At 42.7% G+C, this 19,907-nt stretch overlaps 2 protein-coding genes across 3 annotated transcripts in view; one reads left to right on the top strand and one right to left on the bottom strand.

The window, feature by feature from the left end:
* Positions 1-4,471, bottom strand: part of hepacam2 (HEPACAM family member 2) — a 48,863-nt gene extending 44,392 nt beyond the window's left edge. For both annotated transcript variants that reach the window (XM_083764397.1, XM_083764395.1), the window contains exon 1: positions 4,333-4,471. The gene's annotated coding sequence lies outside the window, so the exon portion shown is untranslated. The remainder of the gene's footprint in view (positions 1-4,332) is intronic.
* Positions 4,472-4,540: 69 nt separating this feature from the next.
* The window catches only part of cdk6 (cyclin dependent kinase 6), a gene marked incomplete at its 5' end in the record, with an annotated part of 58,502 nt that continues 43,135 nt past the window's right edge, over positions 4,541-19,907 (top strand). Inside the window, 2 exons of the mRNA XM_083764420.1 lie at positions 4,541-4,764; positions 11,449-11,584. Of these exons, the coding sequence (XP_083620546.1) occupies positions 4,541-4,764; positions 11,449-11,584 (360 nt within the window). The remainder of the gene's footprint in view (positions 4,765-11,448; positions 11,585-19,907) is intronic.

The raw sequence follows: 19,907 nt of genomic DNA on the forward strand, positions 1-19,907 counted from the left end.
ATGCAGCAAAGGTCGTCATGAACGGGACTCGCACACGCGACACGCTGTCAGGCCAAAGCCTACAGTATATGTGGCATGCGCCTGGCCAGCGGGTGCTTTGTTTTTAGTGCCTTTGAGGTGCTGTGGTACCATGAGGTGCATGCATAGTCGAAGAAACCATGTATAAGGACTCCTGTTAGGGTCTTCAAAGTATTTTTGCTGACCAGTGAGGATATCCAATGAGGAGATTCCCTCAAACCGGAAGAACAACAATGAAAGTGTGACTCCTTCTCTCGTAGCCTGCGGAATTTATTTTGAAAAATCGGTTTGATGGAAAGGAAGTTCAAGATTGATGGTTCCGGCCTGATGACTACAAAACAATGACTACAACATGAAGTAACGAATCTAACTATATCATCCTGATGACTACAAAACAATGACTACAACATGATAACGATATCATCTGCTCCTGACCGGATCATAAACCCGAAAAGGAATGCTGCCCAGGCAAATCACCACCCACCAGGCAAACCAGGCATACTTAATGAACTGATGGGTGCATGTGGCCACATAAAAAAACATTTTAACACTTTCTGTACACTTAAAAAATTCATCTTTCTCCAAGTCACCTGATGATCATGTTTTAGGGGGCACAAAATCACAGCACTCATATATATCAGCAGTTCGATCAGATGAATCTAATGGATTTTGTTCATGATCAAAAGTCATATAAAGTCGACTAATTAAGGCTTTGGCAGGTTATGAGTTGTTTCAGAATCTGTTTATGAGTGTGCCCTGGCCCCTCTCTCTCTCACTCTCTCACTCTCTCTCTCTGCACACAACAGCATACACAGTAAATCCCAAACACCATTTGGGTCCCATTTTTACACTAGTTAAATTAACCCTGCAGATTTTGATTGAAATTGGTATCCATAAAAGTATGCATGCTAATGTATTCAATCTGGGCAATGGCTCTCAGTGCTCATTTCACATGAACAATGATGATGGAAAAAATGTAAATGCCCGCATTTACTGTAATTGGTTGGGGATACATTGTCTGCATTGTGAGCTTTGTGATGCAAATGTTTTACGTTTTGGGTTAGTCCATATAGGGCTGGGCCGGGCGAGACTGCCACGCATAGCCTACTACCATGTCATTATCATCCCTAGCTTCACTGTTTCAATGGAAATCGGCATATTCTACAAGCAGCATGCAAGGCAAATCTTTATGTAAATCACAACATCGGGGGAATGTCATTCTTCTGATCTTGTGTGCCTCTTCGAAACAAGCCTTCAGATTAAGTTATGATAATGGCGCTTGTTTCCACGGCTGTAACTGAGCTAATCATTGAGCTAATCAGACATTAAGTCTCTGCCCTGTCAGGTGAAAAGAAGCAGCTTGGACTCCTCATGCATAGAAGGAAGCATGAGGTCAGTCTGCCGCCCCCCCAGGTTGGCAGAGGAAGTGCCAGCATTACATTACATAATTGACACTGGGTGAAAAAAAACATGAAGTCTCGTCATGTCTTCACCGTGTCCGCAGCCAAATGGAAAAAAAACAACTTGTAAAATATTATATTGATAATGACATTTTTAGGGAACATTTCTGCAGGTATGCAAATATTTTTTTAAATAGATAGTATAGTCTAGGCTACATTTATGTATGACAAAAATAAAGAGCATAGAATTAAAAACTTGTAGGACATGTGTAAACATGAAGCTGTTGGCATGCATAGCTGTTTCATAGTAGCCTAATGCAGGCCACCATTTTGAAATGTGTCCCTTGCGAAACTCATTGCATGATAGCCTACTGATTAAATGTTGTATTGATACTGATTAAACATTTCTGTGTCTATAGAAGGGTGGAATGACCTCCCCCCATCATAATTCATAGTTTCACACCATCATATTTTGATGTGTTAATGAAACAATATTGTTTCACATTTCAATTATATATTGCATTTTCAACTTGACAAAAATAATCATGACATTGTATGTCTACTGCAATTTTTCAAAAACGGTTAATTTTCTTGTTTGTGGGATTTGTTTGTGTGCATATATAACCCAATTAAGCGTACATACATACATCTTGTCATTTAACCTACAAGATGGGGGGGGGGGTTGGTCACATGGTAGGACTATAGCATCCAGTCTGCAATGCATTGCTCAGTGGGGGGTTTCACGTGTGCAAAGTGCATTGAAAACGACCACCCGAGAAGTGATACTTGCAGTGGTTTTCAACCAGTGGTCAGTCCCCGTCCGGGAACCACTGTGGTCCTTGAGGGGGTTCCAGGTGGTACCCAGTCCCAGCTAAACGATGGAGAGTTTGTAACCAAATGGACTAACTAACTTTTGAGTGTAAAATCAATTCATCATTTCATTTTACGCTCTCAAGAGTTAAATCATTGTTAAACATCTGTATTAGGCCTACTTACAAGACGTCTACATAATTAGAGAAAGGAATTGTGGACAAAATCCTATATCCAACAATAAAAAAGGGTCATTAAGTCTAAATGTCATCAAATGGTGGCTGACATGATGAAAAAAAGTAATGGGCCTTGATATGAAAAAGGTTGAAAAAATGAAAACCACTGCTATACGGACATAAATCAGGCAACGGGCCTTGAACCTGACCTTATGGTCCATCTACTATAGGGGAGTTTGTCACATTGCTTCCCCGCTGGCGCATTGTTAAGGGAACGGAATGGCGAGAGATAGTGTACGGGCTATCCAATAAACTTCACTGCCGCCCTGTTCGGACCCTCTCCTCTCCTCTCCCCCATGCGGTGCTCCACAGTTTTGACACAGAGACAAAAAAAACCGACTAGGGGGACTATGAATGGTAAAGAAACCAAGGAGGAGGCAGCAGAGCAGAGGAGGGAAAGCAAAAGAAAGCGGTTTGCCTTTGTAGTCGGGGAGGAATGCGGAAATGTCCCTGCTCTGTGTCAAACCTCTCTGAAGGGGGTCAGGCCACATTCAACCAGCGTGGGAAAGCCAGCCAGGGAGAGAGAGAGAGAGAGAGAAGGAGCTCTCTCACACACACACACACTCACACACACACACACACACACACACACGCACACGCACACACACAGACAGACAGACGTTGCAGCATATCAAGAAAGGGAAGAAGAGGGCATAATCACGCGTCTACCACCATTGTCCTGTGCTAGCTGCTGTGACCTCGGCAAAAGAAAAAGTTACAGTGCGCTGAGTAGGCTATAGTGCGCAAACGGGATTTTTTTGGGGGGTTGTGCGTGGAATACGCCCCCCACCTCCTCCTCCTCCTCTTCCTCCCTTGTTTTAGTTTTTCTGTGCCAGAGAGAGTTGTAGTCTTTTTATTTGGAGGGATGGGAGGTTAAGAGGAGCTGCTGCAGCTACCTGTGTGGCCCCGCCGTGAGGACACTATAAGGACAGGACAGTGAGGGATGTGTGTGTGTGTGTGTGTGTGCCGCTGCAGGAAAAGCGTTTCTCCATTCATCTATACTAAACGCCAGCGATGAGAACTCATCCAACCACGGCAGTTTAAAAAAAAAGGACATGTCGACGTTGTATTCATGCGACCTTTTTGTTGACAACATAAAACAAGGTAAAACGGGGATATTTTGTAATTGGAAATGGGGATAAATAATTGTGGCCTAGGTTAAGAACAAATTACGTGTCCAAACGCTATCATATTAAATAACAACCGCCAGCAAACTATAGCCTATGTTTATTTTTTTATTATTATTTGAATGCAATCACAAATAAATTGGAAAAAAATATTTAAATGCGAGGAAACGCCTATGTAACCCCACTAAAACGTAGTTTTACCCGTTGCAATAAATGTGTGTGTTTAGTTTGGAGTTAGAAACTAGTTTAAATGGACTGTGGTGGTATAGGAAGTTTAGACAATGCAATCAGTAGCCACGTGCTCCACAAACTTGCTTTAGCCTCAAACACAAGCTATGATAAAGAGGGCTAGAGAAAATAGTATGGTCGTTTCGGTTTCACTGTTTATTTAAGGGCATTGGGTTGAATTACTGCAGTTTTTAATTCTCTATTTTAGTTTATTTTGCACAATTTCGCCTACTCAATTTGATATTGTAGCCCACATAGGATCATTTTCTCAAATAACATTGTAAAGTTTGACGAATTCGCGAAGATAGGCCTACCCGGTCGCAAAATAACAGAATGTAGGCTATTATATAGTCTATTTTGTATTTATTTGACATATATTCTGTGTTCGAGGTAGGAGGACATGAGTTGATATGCGTAATAGGAGGAGGAGTGGAACTTGGACGCATCTGCATGGGCTCTCTTGTGTTGTTGATAGTCGGAATAAAACATGATGACAGCTGTCTCATTGCCTACCTGGACTATTGTTTAATCCACATTTACAGAGATGGTGACTTCTTCCATCTTTGTCTCCCTGTTATCTAGGCAATAACACGTGCCAAGACGTTTCTGTGAAGATGTCTTTGTGAAAACTAGTGGCTCGTCGTCACACGTCTCCTCGCCGGGATTCCCCGCGATATTTTTCAGCAAGAGAAGGAGAGAAACAAATCAGCAAAAAAAGAAAATGGACAAAGAAACTATTGGTACTCAGTATGAGCCTGTCGCCGAGATCGGCGAAGGCGCTTACGGGAAGGTGTACAAGGCGAGGGATCTGAAGAACGGGGGACGATTCGTAGCCCTAAAAAGAGTTCGGGTGCAAACGGAGGAAGAAGGAATGCCTCTCTCCACGATCCGCGAGGTGGCGGTACTGAGGCAGCTGGAAGCATTTGAGCACCCCAATGTTGTCAGGTAAGAGCTCTCTCCCTCTGTGTGTGTGTGTGTGTGTGTGTGTGTGTGTGTGTGTGTGTGTGTGTGTGTAAAATGTGTGCATATTGTTTCTGCTTCCCTTAGTTTATATTGGCCAAAATGTTGCCCTATAGATATTGTGTTTGTTTTATGTTTTATTTTATTTTTTATTCTTTTTAGATCTTTGCTTCAGAAGACAACCCTGTCATAACTTTAATCAGAGTCGGTGAGTTTAGTCAGGTCTTGTGTGTGGTGAGACTACACTCAAGATTAGTCCTTGGTATTTGTTTTATTTTATAGCGCATAAAGAGCTGCGGGACTTGGGTGCAATTCTAAATGGACACTTACGGCTTGAATAGCTCTAACTGCTCTAACAATAATTCCCCAATGAATCAATGAATAATGGAGACTAATGGCTTCTTCTCACAATGTACCCATGGGAAGACAATTAGGTCGGCATGGGTTGTGATAGTCCATTTCTACTAAGTAACCAATTATTTGAATACACCCCATGTTTTTATATGTCTTTATAAAAAAAATCACTATTTAAAGTGAACTTAAGTGGGAAAGCATTTGCTTTTTATCATTCAAAGTTAAAATTGTACAAAATCATAAAGCCCCGCAGGAGCCCACGTTTCTCTCCAGCCGAGCCGAGCCGCATGGCCAGGCTACAGGCGGGGTGCATTGTGGGCCTTCTGTGTTACTCCAGGCAACCCCTGGATGTTTGTAATGGGGCCCATGCCCATTATTCATTCCATATGTTGAGTGTCTGCTGAGAGCGCCCATTGTAGCCCGACAATCAGGCTGCGAGGGGCGTTTAACCCCCCGGCACCTCGAGGGGAGCGTGCGTTTCATTCTCTGACATCATATACGTTAATGACACCTTGAAAGAAAGGATCTCCTCTCGCACGCTTTCCCCCCCCCCCCCTCCAGGATCTCCAACCCCACTGATTACAAGGTATTGGCTCCGGTTGCTTGTTGGTGAGAGAGGAGTGGAAATGCTTCCTGGGGGGATTTAACAGTGTTGTTCCAGGCTTTGATTCACAGCCGTTTATGTAGATTAGCCGCTTTTCGGGATGAGTTACAACTGCACATCTGCATGCATCAAAAAAGTTAGTTTCCACAGTTTATTTGGGATTTAAGACCATGCCCCATCGATAAATCATTCATTGCACTCGTCATAAAGCGGTGTATTTCTTCTGTGAATAATGATGGGTTTTGCAAGATGAATGCTAACTATTGAGGGGATCCCAAAAAAAAAGCCTTCATCAATCTTGACATGGGCTCATGAAAGCCTTGTAGGAAACGGACCTCGTCACCTCTCATTGTGCCCTTGGAGCACACCACGCTCATGTCTTTTGAGGGAATTCCATCCCCGGATCCCAGATTGCATGCTTGGTTTGCCGCGACGAGAGATGCTACCCTATAGACATCAGTGACCGATGGGGCTCAGCAAGGGTTTGCCATGAAGGCACTGTTGATTTTGGCAGCACATTTAGATTTTAGTTTAGTCTTTTGAATCAAGTTTTTTTTAGTTTTTTGTCATATTTCAGTCATCTGAAATGCTTTAGCGTTAGTCTAGTTTTAGTCGACTAAATGTCATGTGATTTTTGTCGACTACAGTTGATTTAGTCGACTAAAATGGAATTTGGCGGGCCTCGATGCCGTCGTGATGGCTGATTTTACACTTGCTGAAAATAGGCGATCTACAAGCTCACAATGTGTCGCAGCGCGACACGTTGTGAGCTTGTAGATAGGCTATTTTTAGTCATCATAGCTTAGTTTTCATTTAGTTCCCATAGTTTTGTCAGTGAAAAAATGTAGTCGACGAACAGTTTTTGTCTTAGTTAGTATTAGTCGCCGAAATCAACACTGGGTTGCCTGCTTGGTTTCCGTGACGAGAGATGGCTACCCTATAGCATCAGTGATGGATAGGCCCCAGTAAGGGTTGCCATAGAGAAGGGGTGCCCCACTTTTTTTTTACTTGAGAGCTACTTAAAAAATGACCAGCAAATCAAGATCTACCCACCAAAAAATTATCCCATTGCTGAAAATAGTTTAAAAATGTACCTGAAGGGGCTTTTGAATAGCAGTGCTGGCTTTACATATACGACAAACACACTCAGAATGAGATATAGAGGGGGGGAATTGTAATTGGTTTGTAATACTGTTTTGTTTTGTATAACTTATGTAATGTTTGTGCGCAACACTCTTGAAAACAAAGTATTTCATTGTGGGTTTGAGCTGACAGGACTTATTTGATGTCTGTCAATCAATGACGTCACCATAATTCAAGTGGCCTTTAGGTTTATCCTTTTTTAATAATTATTTAGGGCCATGTCATGTGATCTACCTGCACAGCCTTTGTGATCTACTGGTAGATCACGATCTACCTTTTGGGCACCCCTGCCATAGAGTATCAGGAGTTGTTGCAGTGCTGGTAACTTGTGGTCCTCCTCAGCTCTTTGAAAAAGACCTACTGGATGGCTTTTTCCCCCCTCAGCTTTTCACCAAAGCCTGCCTTGGCAGCGCTGCCGACATAATCTGGATTATTGGCCGTAGTTTGTTGCCTAGAGAAACACGACCGTAAATGTTGGTGTGTGGTTCTTGGTGTGCTTGAATCACTCCACGAGTGTCGCATGCGCCGAGTAGTTTTTCAAGATCAGCCTGGGGCCATAATTTGTCCACTGTTAGCACCATGGAGGATAACAACATTTTGGGCTGGGGAAATAAGTATGTCGGTCTATATCATGATATGACCTTAGATATCGTCTGGAATTTTGGATATCATAATGTGAGGTGTTTTGTCTTTGTTTGAATCACTTGTTGAATTGCACACTGAAATGAAATTAAAGTAAACTAGAGCTGCACTCTGTCGAGTGCATACTTGCTTGTTGCACACTAGTAGGCCATACATGGCCAACTAGTGCGCAAGCAGAGCGCGCAAGTCCTTTCGACCGCTGTAAACTGTCAAATCTCAGTATCTCTGTGAAGGAACGTTTGAAATGATTGATGTTTAGATGTAACTATTTGCTACCTACTTTATACATATAAACATCTAGTATTATTAAGTATGATTCAAGTTTCTATCTATATAAGAAATACTGTTTTATCGTATATATAGATATATTCTGGATCCCTTTTTAGTTTTTCAGAGACAAATAAATCATTTATATGTGTTGAAAATAAAAGGTATATAAACTGAATTAAAATATGTTATGCAGTATAATTTTTCTGTAAACGGTGGAATCTCAATATCTCTGTTTTAGAGCTAGTCATACGTATACTATATACATAATCAGTAAAAATAAAATAGCTAATTGTGCCTGATCTGCTGGGACCAGAGTACGTGGTGTGTATATGTATGACTAGCTCTAAATGATGACGTAAGTAATATATATAGTATATATAGTATATAGGCATATACTATATACGTATACATACATACTCTATACTCTATACTGTATAAAGTGTGTAGTTGTAAGTTGATTAGCGGTATACTGTGGTTACTTTGCGCCAAAAACCGTGACAGCTGTTCCGCCATTTGATGCTTACGCAGAAAAACATCAAATCTGTGCCTGTGTTGCTGGACCAAATGACGACAAATGACCATATCTCTTACGTCATCATTAAGAGCTAGTCATACACATACACACCACGTACTCTGGTCCCAGCAGATCAGGCACAATTTGCTATTTTATTTTTTACTGATTATGTATATAGTATACGTATGACTAGCTCTAAATGATGACGTAAGAAATATATATAGTATATATATATATAGTATATAGGCATATACTATATACGTATACATATATACTCTATACTCTATACTGTATAAAGTGTGTAGTTGTAAGTTGATTAGCGGTATACTGTGGTTACTTTGCGCCAAAAACCGTGACAGCTGTTCCGCCATTTGATGCTTACGCAGAAAAACATCAAATCTGTGCCTGTGTTGCTGGACCAAATGACCATATTTCTTACGTCATCATTAAGAGCTAGTCATACACATACACACCACGTACTCTGGTCCCAGCAGATCAGGCACAATTTGCTATTTAATTTTTTACTGATTATGTATATAGTATACGTATGACTAGCTCTAAATGATGACGTAAGAGTTGTGGTCATTTGGTCCAGCAACACAGGCACAGATTTGATGTTTTTCTGCGTAAGCATCGAATGGCGGAACAGCTGTCACGACGAAGGAGACTGGGCGAAAACATTACTTGCGCGCTCTGCTTGCGCAAGTAATAATAGCGGCTCTATAACCTAAACAAACCTGCTATTTTAGACCTGCAGGACCTGCTATTTTCACAATTTCGGAAAAATGTGTTTAGTTTCATTTTTATTATCGCCACTATACAACATTATCGTCAGTATTGTGCCTTATGTTGTGGCTTAAGAGTCTTGATCAGATGAACATCTCTATTTTAAACGACCTTCAAGATTTAAAGCAAAATCTCACTTTAGTAGAGAATTATAACATTACAAAACCCAACACAGCGTAAGAAAAAAGTGTCAAATGTCCTGTTTATTTTACCATTTGAATTCAGATTTGTAGTTTTCAAAAGGTACAAATCTACCGGAAGTTGACTTTTTGGGGTGCTTTTCGGAGCCTTTATTTGATACAGGTACAATGGACAGAGACAGGACAACATTAACACAGAGAGGAGAGTGAAATTCAGCAAATGGTCCGGCCGGCCAAAGATATAAAAAGCTAGATACCTCATTGGCTGCAGCAATTCATTGGAGTGACCTGTATCGCATGGAAGCACAGGCAAGGCGGAAGTCAAGCGGAAGTGTGGAAGACAGTAGATTCAGGAGTCTCTTCCTGGTTTTTAGACAGCTGGTGGATGGAAAATGGAAGCTTGCGCGTGGCTTCCACTAGCTGCGGAGGCAAGCGTTTCCAGTTTTCTGGCCGACACTGCAAGGTGCAGCGTGGGTGGAGCTTCATTTCCACCAGCTGTTTAAAACCAGGAAGAGATGCCTGCCGCTCGTGGCTTTTGGCATCTTGGTGGCAATCTACTGTCTGGATGCAGTCACTCTGTGGCTTCCTTCCCTGTAAGATGGCGCCCGAGATACAGACGCCCCAGAGCAAAAGGAGGCATCTACCTTTTTAAGTGGTGCAACCACTTCTACATCCAGCATGCAATGTCCGTGTACCTGTTTGTGATGTGTGTACCTGTGTGAGCACGAGTGGTGTGCGCATGCGTGAAATTGGAACGAGAGAAGTATGTGACATGGCTGCCACCTGCTGGATGCAAACGATACAGAGAAGAAATTGGAACGATACAGAGAACCAATAGACGGGAGTTGCACCACTTGGTTCACACTGGTGTGATTTTTTTATGTCTATGCGGCCGGGTAGGAATCCAACAGGGGACTCGAGATATTAAAGGCAGTGCCAGGTTTTACATTTTTTAAGTTATGAATTGGCCAAATCTGCATTATTTCGTTTTTTTTTTTTACAAAGCAACTATTTAATATATCTTTCCAATATTTGGATGTACATGTCAAGGTTACTACACAACCCAAACAGTCCAAAGCATTTACCAAAGAAACGGCTTTATCGAGAAGGTCCTGTTCGTTGTTACGAAAATCTTAATCAGTCACCAAAGTAAAAGCTCTTTTATTGAATGAACAGCTAGGGCTCCAGTAACATCAAAGGCAAACTGTCAGAAAACAGGTCTGGACAGTTATTTGACACCACCAACAAATTCCTTTTCTACCTGATTCAAAATCTCTAATAGATTAGATAAGATTCTCAGCAAGGAAAGTAGTAAACTGTCTTAGATAGGAAGAGCTACGTTCTGATTTGGTACTTTTTGGATGTGCTAAAATATGTGTGTATATACAGTACATACAAGTTATACATTAAATATATACATTATTTTCAAAAGCCTTAATTCATGTCGTAATTTAGTGTTAGTCACATTTTAGTGTTAGTCTAGTTTTAGTTGCCTAAATATCATAAGATGTTAGTCTATAGTTGATTTAGTAGACTAAAATGTATTTTGGCGAGCCATGATGCCGTCGTAATAGCTGATTTTACACGTGAGATTGTAGGCTAGATCAGCTATTTTCTCGACTTATTTATTAACGAAATTGTCAATATATGTAGTCTTTGTTTTAGTCATCGTAGCTTAGTTTTCATTTAGTTTCCAATTCGTTTTCGTCAGTGACAAAAGGTTGTTGACGAACATTTTTCGTCATAGTATTAGTCGACGAAATGAACACTGTTACAAAGTCACTCCTGTCAAGCATTGAATGGTGTTGTTTTCCTCACCGGTTACTCCAGCTCCTGGTTGTTCGATGTGTGTACAGTGATTGAATGGTGTTGTTTTCCTCACCGGTTACTCCAGCTCCTGGTTGTTCGATGTGTGTACAGTGATTGAATGGTGTTGTTTTCCTCACCGGTTCCTCCGGCTCCAGGTTGTTCGATGTGTGTACAGTGATTGAATGGTGTTGTTTTCCTCACCGGTTCCTCCGTCTCCAGGTTGTTCGATGTGTGTACATTGATTGAATGGTGTTGTTTTCCTCACCGGTTCCTCTGGCTCCTGCTTGTTCGATGTGTGTACAGTGATTGAATGGTGTTGTTTTCCTCACCGGTTCCTCCGGCTCCAGGTTGTTCGATGTGTGTACAGTGGCTCTGAATCATCTTGTTTTCCTCACCGGTTCCTCCAGGTTGTTCGATGTGTGTACCGTGTCTCGGACGGACCGCGAGACCAAGCTCACTCTGGTCTTCGAGCATGTGGACCAGGACCTGACCACCTATCTGGAGAAGGCTCCGGACCCGGGGGTACCTCCCGAAACCATCAAGGTAAATGCTAATGTGTGGATCGTCCTGAACGTCTGTTTCCAATCCAAGTAGCCGGTTTTCTATCCTACTTGGTAAACAACGGTGAGTGTTTATCCACATTTGGTGGATAAATTAACAGTTTGACTGCGGAAACGCAATGCCACGTTCACAGCCTGGATTTCACTAACCTTTGAAGAACGGCCGTGCCGACGTCATGGTTCCTTTTCATGAAAATCCGCTTTAAAATGGTGTGATCCTTTCATCCTTTGTCGTAGTGTTGAAAAATAATCCAAAGTGGCGATCAAAAACGACAACAGAGCGGAGGAGGAACACGTTCCGCTGCGTGCCACCGCCGCCATTGGAATGCATTGGGCCTCAATTTCCCAGAACCCTTTGCATGCCAGTGCGACGGATGTTTTTTTCCGATGACGTCGTCAAAACGCGCCACATATCCCACTCTGTCCGATAGAAACCTTAATCTTAAAACGTATAAACAATGAAAACGTAACTCGTTATCGGGAGGGAAGCTGTTCTACAATCAATTAACCCATTCAGGATAGGAACCCCTTTTGGTGTTTTAAGCATTATGTTATGCTTTAGCTATTGAAAAATGGCGGATCTACAAGCTCGTAGTGCTATATTTAAAGAATCGTGAAAATGTGGCGCAAATCTTTGAATATATATTCTTTCACAGCGAACGTTTTAACTCAAATCTTTGCTTCTGGGGGGGTCTCTGGAACAACAGTTTTTTCAGATGGGGGTCTGCGGCCAAATACAGATAATTCTGGGGGTCCTTGACATGAAAAAGTTTGAGCCACACTGACATAGTCTTTGCTGTGCAGTAACACATCGCGCTCACTTGTCATACTGGTGATTCTATCTGCTGTATCTAATTGGACAGGAACTAGTCACGTGTAGGCCACAGCTGATTGCAACTTCCGGCTATAGGATAGAAAACCAGCAGTAGGCCTGTCAATGTACTTCCAAAGAAACTTTGATCTTGATCATTTACATATGAAAAGCAATGTTTAATCCGTTTAGACCTGAGAACTGATTCTACAAAATGTGGGACAGTTTTCTGAAAACCCTATGTTTTATATATCGGTGGTTCTCAAACTTATTTCATGTCACGGATCCCCAGAATTATCTGTATTTGGCCGCCGACCCCCATCTGAAAATATGTTGTTCCAGGGACCCCCCAGAAGCAATGATTTAAGTTAATATATATATATATATATATATATATATATATATATATTATATTTAATATATATATTCAAAATTCAAATATCTTCACAAATTTTCACAATTAAAAAAAATAGCAGATCTACAAGCTCTATGAGCATGTAGATCTGCTATTTTTCAACAGATGAAGTTTAAAAGGATGGTTAAAGTGGAAAAAAGCTATATTTGTGTAAACATCTTGTAAATCAAGTAATGCAGATGTTTAACAATAATTTGACTCTTGAGTGGGATGCATACCGGTGCTTAGTTTAGACTAGTCATTGGTTAGACATGGGTTAAGGTTACTGCTCTGACAAAACTCTGTCTGATCACTAATCGGCACAACTGAGGATATTTCTAATGTGACTCATCCGTTCTCAAATCTTCTATTAACGGCTAGGTGTGCTGTCATGCTCATTTCAGCACGGCTGGATAGCCTATTTCGACCAATTGCTTGGTCAGAAGAACTACCTGTAATCCATCTATCTAATAATTCATGGAAAGTTTGTCTGTCTGTAAAACACAAGAGGCCCATCTCCACACAGCGAGCCTACACGCACCTATCACCAGTCGACCCTGTGCTGTCGCTTCAATGTGAAATGCTTACAAGCGCCCAAAAATGCCTGCCGCCATCTTAATTTACTTCATTTTTGTCTAAAACAACTCCCCGCCATCATCCCACCGAACACGCGTCACAAGTGAAATGCATGTTGGGAGGGGACACAGATTAATCTAGGGGTCACACTTTTCCATGCAACAGTCCCCATTTAGTTCCAACATACTATTTGTCCGAGTGTCATTAGACCGACAACCTACCTCAAACACTAACCGCAAGCACAAGAGCAGCACACGTTCGACCGAACGTCCGGTTGTTCCCGCATGTCGGATCTGCGTGTGTACCCCAGCAGGATAAGTTTGCATGTTGTAGCAGTTGTATACATTCTTGTGAAAGTACTGTACAAAGAAGTAAAAAAAATGCTTGCATATGGTCTTTAAAATGACTTAATCAAGGATGCATTGGCGTACGTAACAATATTGACTATCTATGAAGACCCATATACAGGAGTTCCATAATGGAACCCTTTTATGAGCCATACTGTATGTGAACATTGTGAGCCAAGCTATAGAACTAGTAGCAGAACCCTTTTGTTCGTAAGAATCAGTGTTTTGGTCGACTAAATATAAGATTTTATTCGACTAAATTTAGAGTTGATTTACTCGACTAAAATGTATTTTGGCGGGCCTTGACACCGCCATAATGACTGATTTTACACTTTTTACTCTTACTTTACACTGCTGACAATGCGTCGCAACGCTATGGGTTATGAGCTTGTAGATCAGCTATTTTCAGCATGCAACAGTGTGTTAAATGACTTGTATGTATTTTACTTATACTGGATCTCTTGTCCACTAGTCCCTTCCTAACATTTTAGTCTAGTTTTTATCTGTTGACGAAATAGTCAACATATTTAGTCTTAAGCCCTAACCACACCAGAGGGTTGCCATGTAACTCCTTGCGACTACTTGCAACCATTATTCCCAATGGCATGTTGCAAGTTTCATTGGTGTGGTTTGTTTTGTTGCAGCGGTGTGGTTTGGGCCTTAGTTTTAGTCATCATAGCTTAGTTTTTAGTTTCCATTTAGTTTTTGTCAGTGAAAAAAAGGTCGTCGACGAACATTGTTCGTCATAGCATCGGTCGAAGAAATCAACACTGGAGGGAGGCAAGCTATAGAGCGTCGCAGTCCCGCCCCATACCAGGGACTGGTAGGGGTAGGGGTCCTCCTAGACATTTAAAAAAGTATTTATTTAAAGACCTTTTAAGCCTCGTACAAAGTCAACTCGAGTTGTGACAAATCATGACAACAAACGGCAGGTTAGAGGTTACAACACTTTTTTTGTTGTTTTTCTTCTTTGTATTATTTGTTCGGCCCAAAATGTTGTCATGATTTGTCAAAACTCGAGTTGGCTTTTTCCGTGGCGTAATCGTCTTTTAAATAAATACTTGAATGAGGAATTAACTTCTGGTCCTATAGCGTCGTCATGAAAGGGGGCGGGACTGCAACGCTCTATAGAACCAGAACCATGGAGGCAAGCTATAGAACCAGAACCATTTTGTTTGTAAGAATGCAGTTCCAGAAGGGGCGTGGTCTTGGCTCAGGGGCCATGCAGGCAGAGACGCGGACGTCCAAACATCAAGAGGTGCTGGGGCGTTTTGAAGGAGCAGCACATGTGGCAGATGGGCTCCAAATTAGAGGCTCCATGCCTTCTCTATTTTCACTCTGCCCTCTCCTTCTCCCAGCTTTTACTGTAAAGTGGATCGCAGATGTGTGTGTGTGTGTGTGTGTGTGTGTGTGTGTGTGTGTGTGTGTGTGTGTGTGTGTGTGTGTGTGTGTGTGTGTGTGTGTGTGTGTGTGTGTGTGTGTGTGTGTGTGTGTGTGTGTGTGTGTGTGTGTGTGTGTGTGTGTGTGTGTGTGTGTGTGTCGCTAGACCAAGGGCAAGCAAGGACCCCACAGGAGTAATTGGCAAGAATGTTATGTCAGTGTGCGTGCGTGCATATGTGATTAATTGAAACATATGGAAGATTTAAAATGGAAAAATAATTTGCGGATAATTATTGCCTATATGCCAGTAATTGTTGGAGAGCATTCTTTACCAGGAAGCGTCTCACCTTATATCAATCATTCCTTTCTCAGCTGGCCTCTAAGAATGTATACCTCAGGGTGTAACACGCATTCGAACGCAGCACAGATTTATCACCACTATCAACTTTCTTTAATGCATTGAACAAATCCACCCCTGCAGTGTCCACTTACATGTTGCCCAAAACTATCGGAAACGGACGTGCCGCCAGCCACCCTCTCTATTCTATCACTCACCCTTTATTTTTTATTTTTTCTGTCTTTCCCACGCACACCTCCTTTCCATAGCTAATCATCTGGTTGTGCCCCAGGGTCCGTGGACGTATCGTGTAAAACGTTGAAGAAGCATCTCTATTTTTGAAGGCTAGGCGGAGGGAGGGGGGGGGGGGCTTGAGTTTAAAGTGTCAAAGTGAAAACAGAGAAGTTATTGAAGTGTCCTGTTGTTTCGAACCCCGGGGTTGAGTGTATGTGTGAAAGTCTTGTGTTGGGCTTTAACAGTGGAGAGATACTGTGTACAAGCATAGACCAGTCTAGCATTGATGCTACCCCAGGCTTTCCCAGGGTTTAGGATTCTATTGAGATTGATACAGCATGTGGCTCTCTCTGGTTTCTATGCTGTGGTGTCTGTTAATGGAGAGATCTTGAATGACATTATGATCATTTTACAGCAATCATCTTTACTAAAAAAAAACACTTCCATTTGATTCATTATGTTATCATTTGGCCCACTGGTTGTTTTTATGAGCTATATAGCCCTACAAGGTGAAATTGATTGAGAATTACTCAATGTTACTTAAAGAACATTCAACATTAAAGTAAAATTCTACTTTTTTTTTTGGCTCCCCTGTTTTCTATCCCCACAAATATGCAATTTTGAAGAATCAGGCTTTCTCATCATATAGGGGCTTTAATGGAAACTGCTCTCAGGAACAGCTCAACTGATTTGGCCATACGTGTGATGTTCATCGGTATCTTCTTTGTATAAGTCCTCCTCCTATTCAGTCTTCAGTTCCAAATTTGCATTTCCACCTTGTTTACAATGTTCGCCATTGTTGATTTTCCAAGCTGGCATGGGATGGAAAGAAGCCTGGGTTTATCTAGCATCATCAGTATTATAATGACTCAAATATTAAATAATTTGCATATCAGCGCCCCCACCACCTCAGGACATTGTGGTACTGCAGCTCAAACTGCTTCAAAGTCCAGAAAGAAATGACGAGGACTGGTTGTATCAGAGTGGTGATTGAGGCTCAAACCATATGTTTGAGGGACATAGACAATATGATATTAAATATTAAAAACTGTTTTAAAATGCATGTTATTTCTGCTTTAATAATTGGAACGCATAATTGGAAAGCTAAGAATGTGCCCTTTCAGACTAATTTATTTCGGTCACATCCAACTAATTTCTATATGGAGCAAGACATGTAAATGTAATGAATATAATAATCTTCATGTCATGGTTTGTCAATGGTGTTCGCATCTCTTCCAACACCAGATCCCAGGAGGGTCAACCACTTGTTGCTTTCGGGTAAGACTCTCTATGGCCCATACAGCTAGAGAGCCATGTGGGGACAAGAAGATTAGGGAGGGGAGGGGGGAGACGAGATGACACAGACGACACACAGACACCATCCCTCTTTATTTCCAGGACAGTGGAGACTGCACAGTATCCCCCAGCAGAGTGCCCCCTCATAACCCCATCTCAGCCCACCCCCTCCGACAACTTCATTTACTCAGCCCTCCCCCCCCCCCCCCAAGACCAGATGACACCAGATTGTGGACCCCCCCCTATCCAGCCCTCTAGCCTTTAGGCCCCTGAGGGGCCTGACAACCCCAGACCACCCCAACATTAAAAAAAAAAGAAAAACAGCCTTTCCAAATTTAGCACAATCCTGCCCAGCCAATAAAGAAAAACCTTCCCCCCCATGTGTTGTCCTATGAAAGGCTGGTTTTAGCCCCAGACCGACCGACCGACCGGTCCAAAACATTTCATCGCCAGCCAAACCCCTCTGCCAGATGTAGCTCTCTCTGTCTCTCTCTCTCTCTCTCTCTCTCTCTCTCTCTCTCTCTCTCTCTCTCTCTCTCTCTCTCTCTCCAGAAGCAGTCCCTTAACTCAGCACCAGGCACCCCATTCTGGGCATTGCCTGTCCCACTCAAACCCCCTCCATCACCTGCTTGTCCTTACTCTCAGACTCCAGACCCACCACATGGTCATTGATGATAGAGGCCCTCCTCCAGGAATCAAATGAGCTGGAATGACATCAAGCGGCCAAGCCCCCCCCCCCCCCAGCCTCCTTGGCCTGACCAGCGCATTGGTCCCCCCCCCCCCAGCCTCCTTGGCCAGAGCAGCGCATTGGTCCCCCCCCCCCCCCCTCCTTGGCCAGACCAGCTCATTGGTCCCCCCCTCCCCTTAAAGTGGCCAGACTGCCCCCCCCAGCCTCAGTGCTCCTTGGCCAGACCATGCGCTTTGGTATCCCCTCCCCTTCTCCAATCACCTCCCTTTGCTGCCACCCTCCAAGCCTCCAAGAACTGGAGTCTCCGGGCCTATAAAAAGGGGGGAGGTTAATGAAGCATGGGGAGGGAATTACACTTAACGCTAACCCGGCAGATGTCCCACATTGTGCTCGGCTACAATAAACAATATGGCCGCCTCCAAACGGCATTAGCATTAGAAAAGGAGGCGCGCTCGGAAAGCCATGTTTTGATTGCGGTTCTTTGCAGTGGGCCTGACGACTACGTCTTTCCTGCTTCGCCTTTTTTTTTTTGCGGTGGTTGGGGAGGGCAGAATGTTTCCACCCAGCCAGTGTTTATTTCGTCGACTAATGCTATGACGAAAAGTGTTGCACTAAGTTTTATCACTGACAAACTAAATGGAAACTAAATGAAAACTAAGCTATGGTGACTAAAACTAAGACTAAATATATTGACAATTTCGTCAACAAATAAAAACTAGACTAAAATATTAGGAAGTGACTGTTGGAAAAGAGATCCAGTACAAGTCATTTTACACTTGGTTGCATGCTGAAAATAGCAGATGTACAAACGTGTTGCGCTGCGACGCGTTGTGAGCTTGTAGATCTGCTATTTTCAGCAAGTGCAAAATCGTCCCATTACGAGTCGACTGACATTTAGTCAACTGAATCAACTGTAGATTTCGTCGACTAAAACTAGACTAACACTAAAACATTCCAGGTGACTAAAATGTGACTAAAACTAAATAAACTATTCAAGAGACTATGTCAAAAGCTAAAACTAAAACTTGGCTGACAAAAATCAACCCTGCTCCAAGCGGCCAAGCTGTTTTTGCGAGGCTTCTGGTGTGGAAGTGCTGCAAAAAAGGCAGTTGGGTGTTGAGCAACACTTCTTGCGGCGCCGTTATCGAAGTTTGCATCAGCGTTATGGGGTCCCTCACAACGCCTGCAAGAGTCCCATAGATATCGGCGTCCCCTTCTTGTTATATAGGTCAGCCATTTGGACTTTTGTGGACGGGAACCCCTTTTGCTGTTTAAGCATTATGTTATACTATTAGCCAAAAATAGCAGATCTACGAGCTTGTAGTGCGGCACTCCGTGCCGCACTACGAGCTCGTAGATCTGCTATCTTTGAAGAATATATTAAAATGTGGTGCAGATCTTTGAATATATATTCTTTCAGAGCGAATGTTTTTAAGTTAACTCAAATCTTTGCTTCAGGGGGGGGGTCCCTGGAACAATACATTTTGAGATTGGGGTCTGCGGCCAATTTACAGTCCTTGACATGAAATAGTTTGAGAACCACTGAAATAGAAACGTATAGGTCTTTCAGAAAACTGTCATGATTGTAGAGTAGACATTATTTTGTAGAAGCTGGTCTTGGGTCTAAATGGGTTAAAAGTGATCATTGTGTTCGTCGCTCAAATATCCATTATTTGTCAGTCAGCTGCGGGTAACCGATACCAACAGAGGAGACGGTGTTGAGGGCCAAGAAGGGGCCAAGATTGTTTGTGTGTTTGTCCCTTAGAGCCACACTTGAGAGGTAATTGGTGTTTTGTAGGAAACGCGGCTGAAAGGAAGCACGATGTAATGGCTATTTATAGCAGAGAGGAACTTATGGGGGGGGGGTGATGCTATTGTGTCAGCCCCCCCCCCCCCCCCCCCAATAACCAACTGAATGCCGTTCTCCCATGTGTCTGTCTGTCTTGTCTGTCTTGTCTGTCTGTCTGCCCGCACTAGCTAGGTCATGGCTGGATGGAGATTTAGAAAGGAAAGCCTGTTTATGCACCCTGCCTGCCCATGGTCAGCGTACACACACACACACACACACACACACACACACATACACAATGCAGAGAGAGACAGACGTATACTCATGCTATGCACACAGATGTATACTCATGTTGACATGATTTGAACATTGAAAGGACGCAGAACGCACACGCGCACACATATGCACCACCACCACCACCCCTTTACCCACCCCTCTCTTCCCCTGTATTGCA

The sequence above is a fragment of the Protomyctophum parallelum genome (genome assembly GCF_964188405.1).
Source record: "Protomyctophum parallelum genome assembly, chromosome: 1".
NCBI lineage: Eukaryota > Metazoa > Chordata > Actinopteri > Myctophiformes > Myctophidae > Protomyctophum > Protomyctophum parallelum.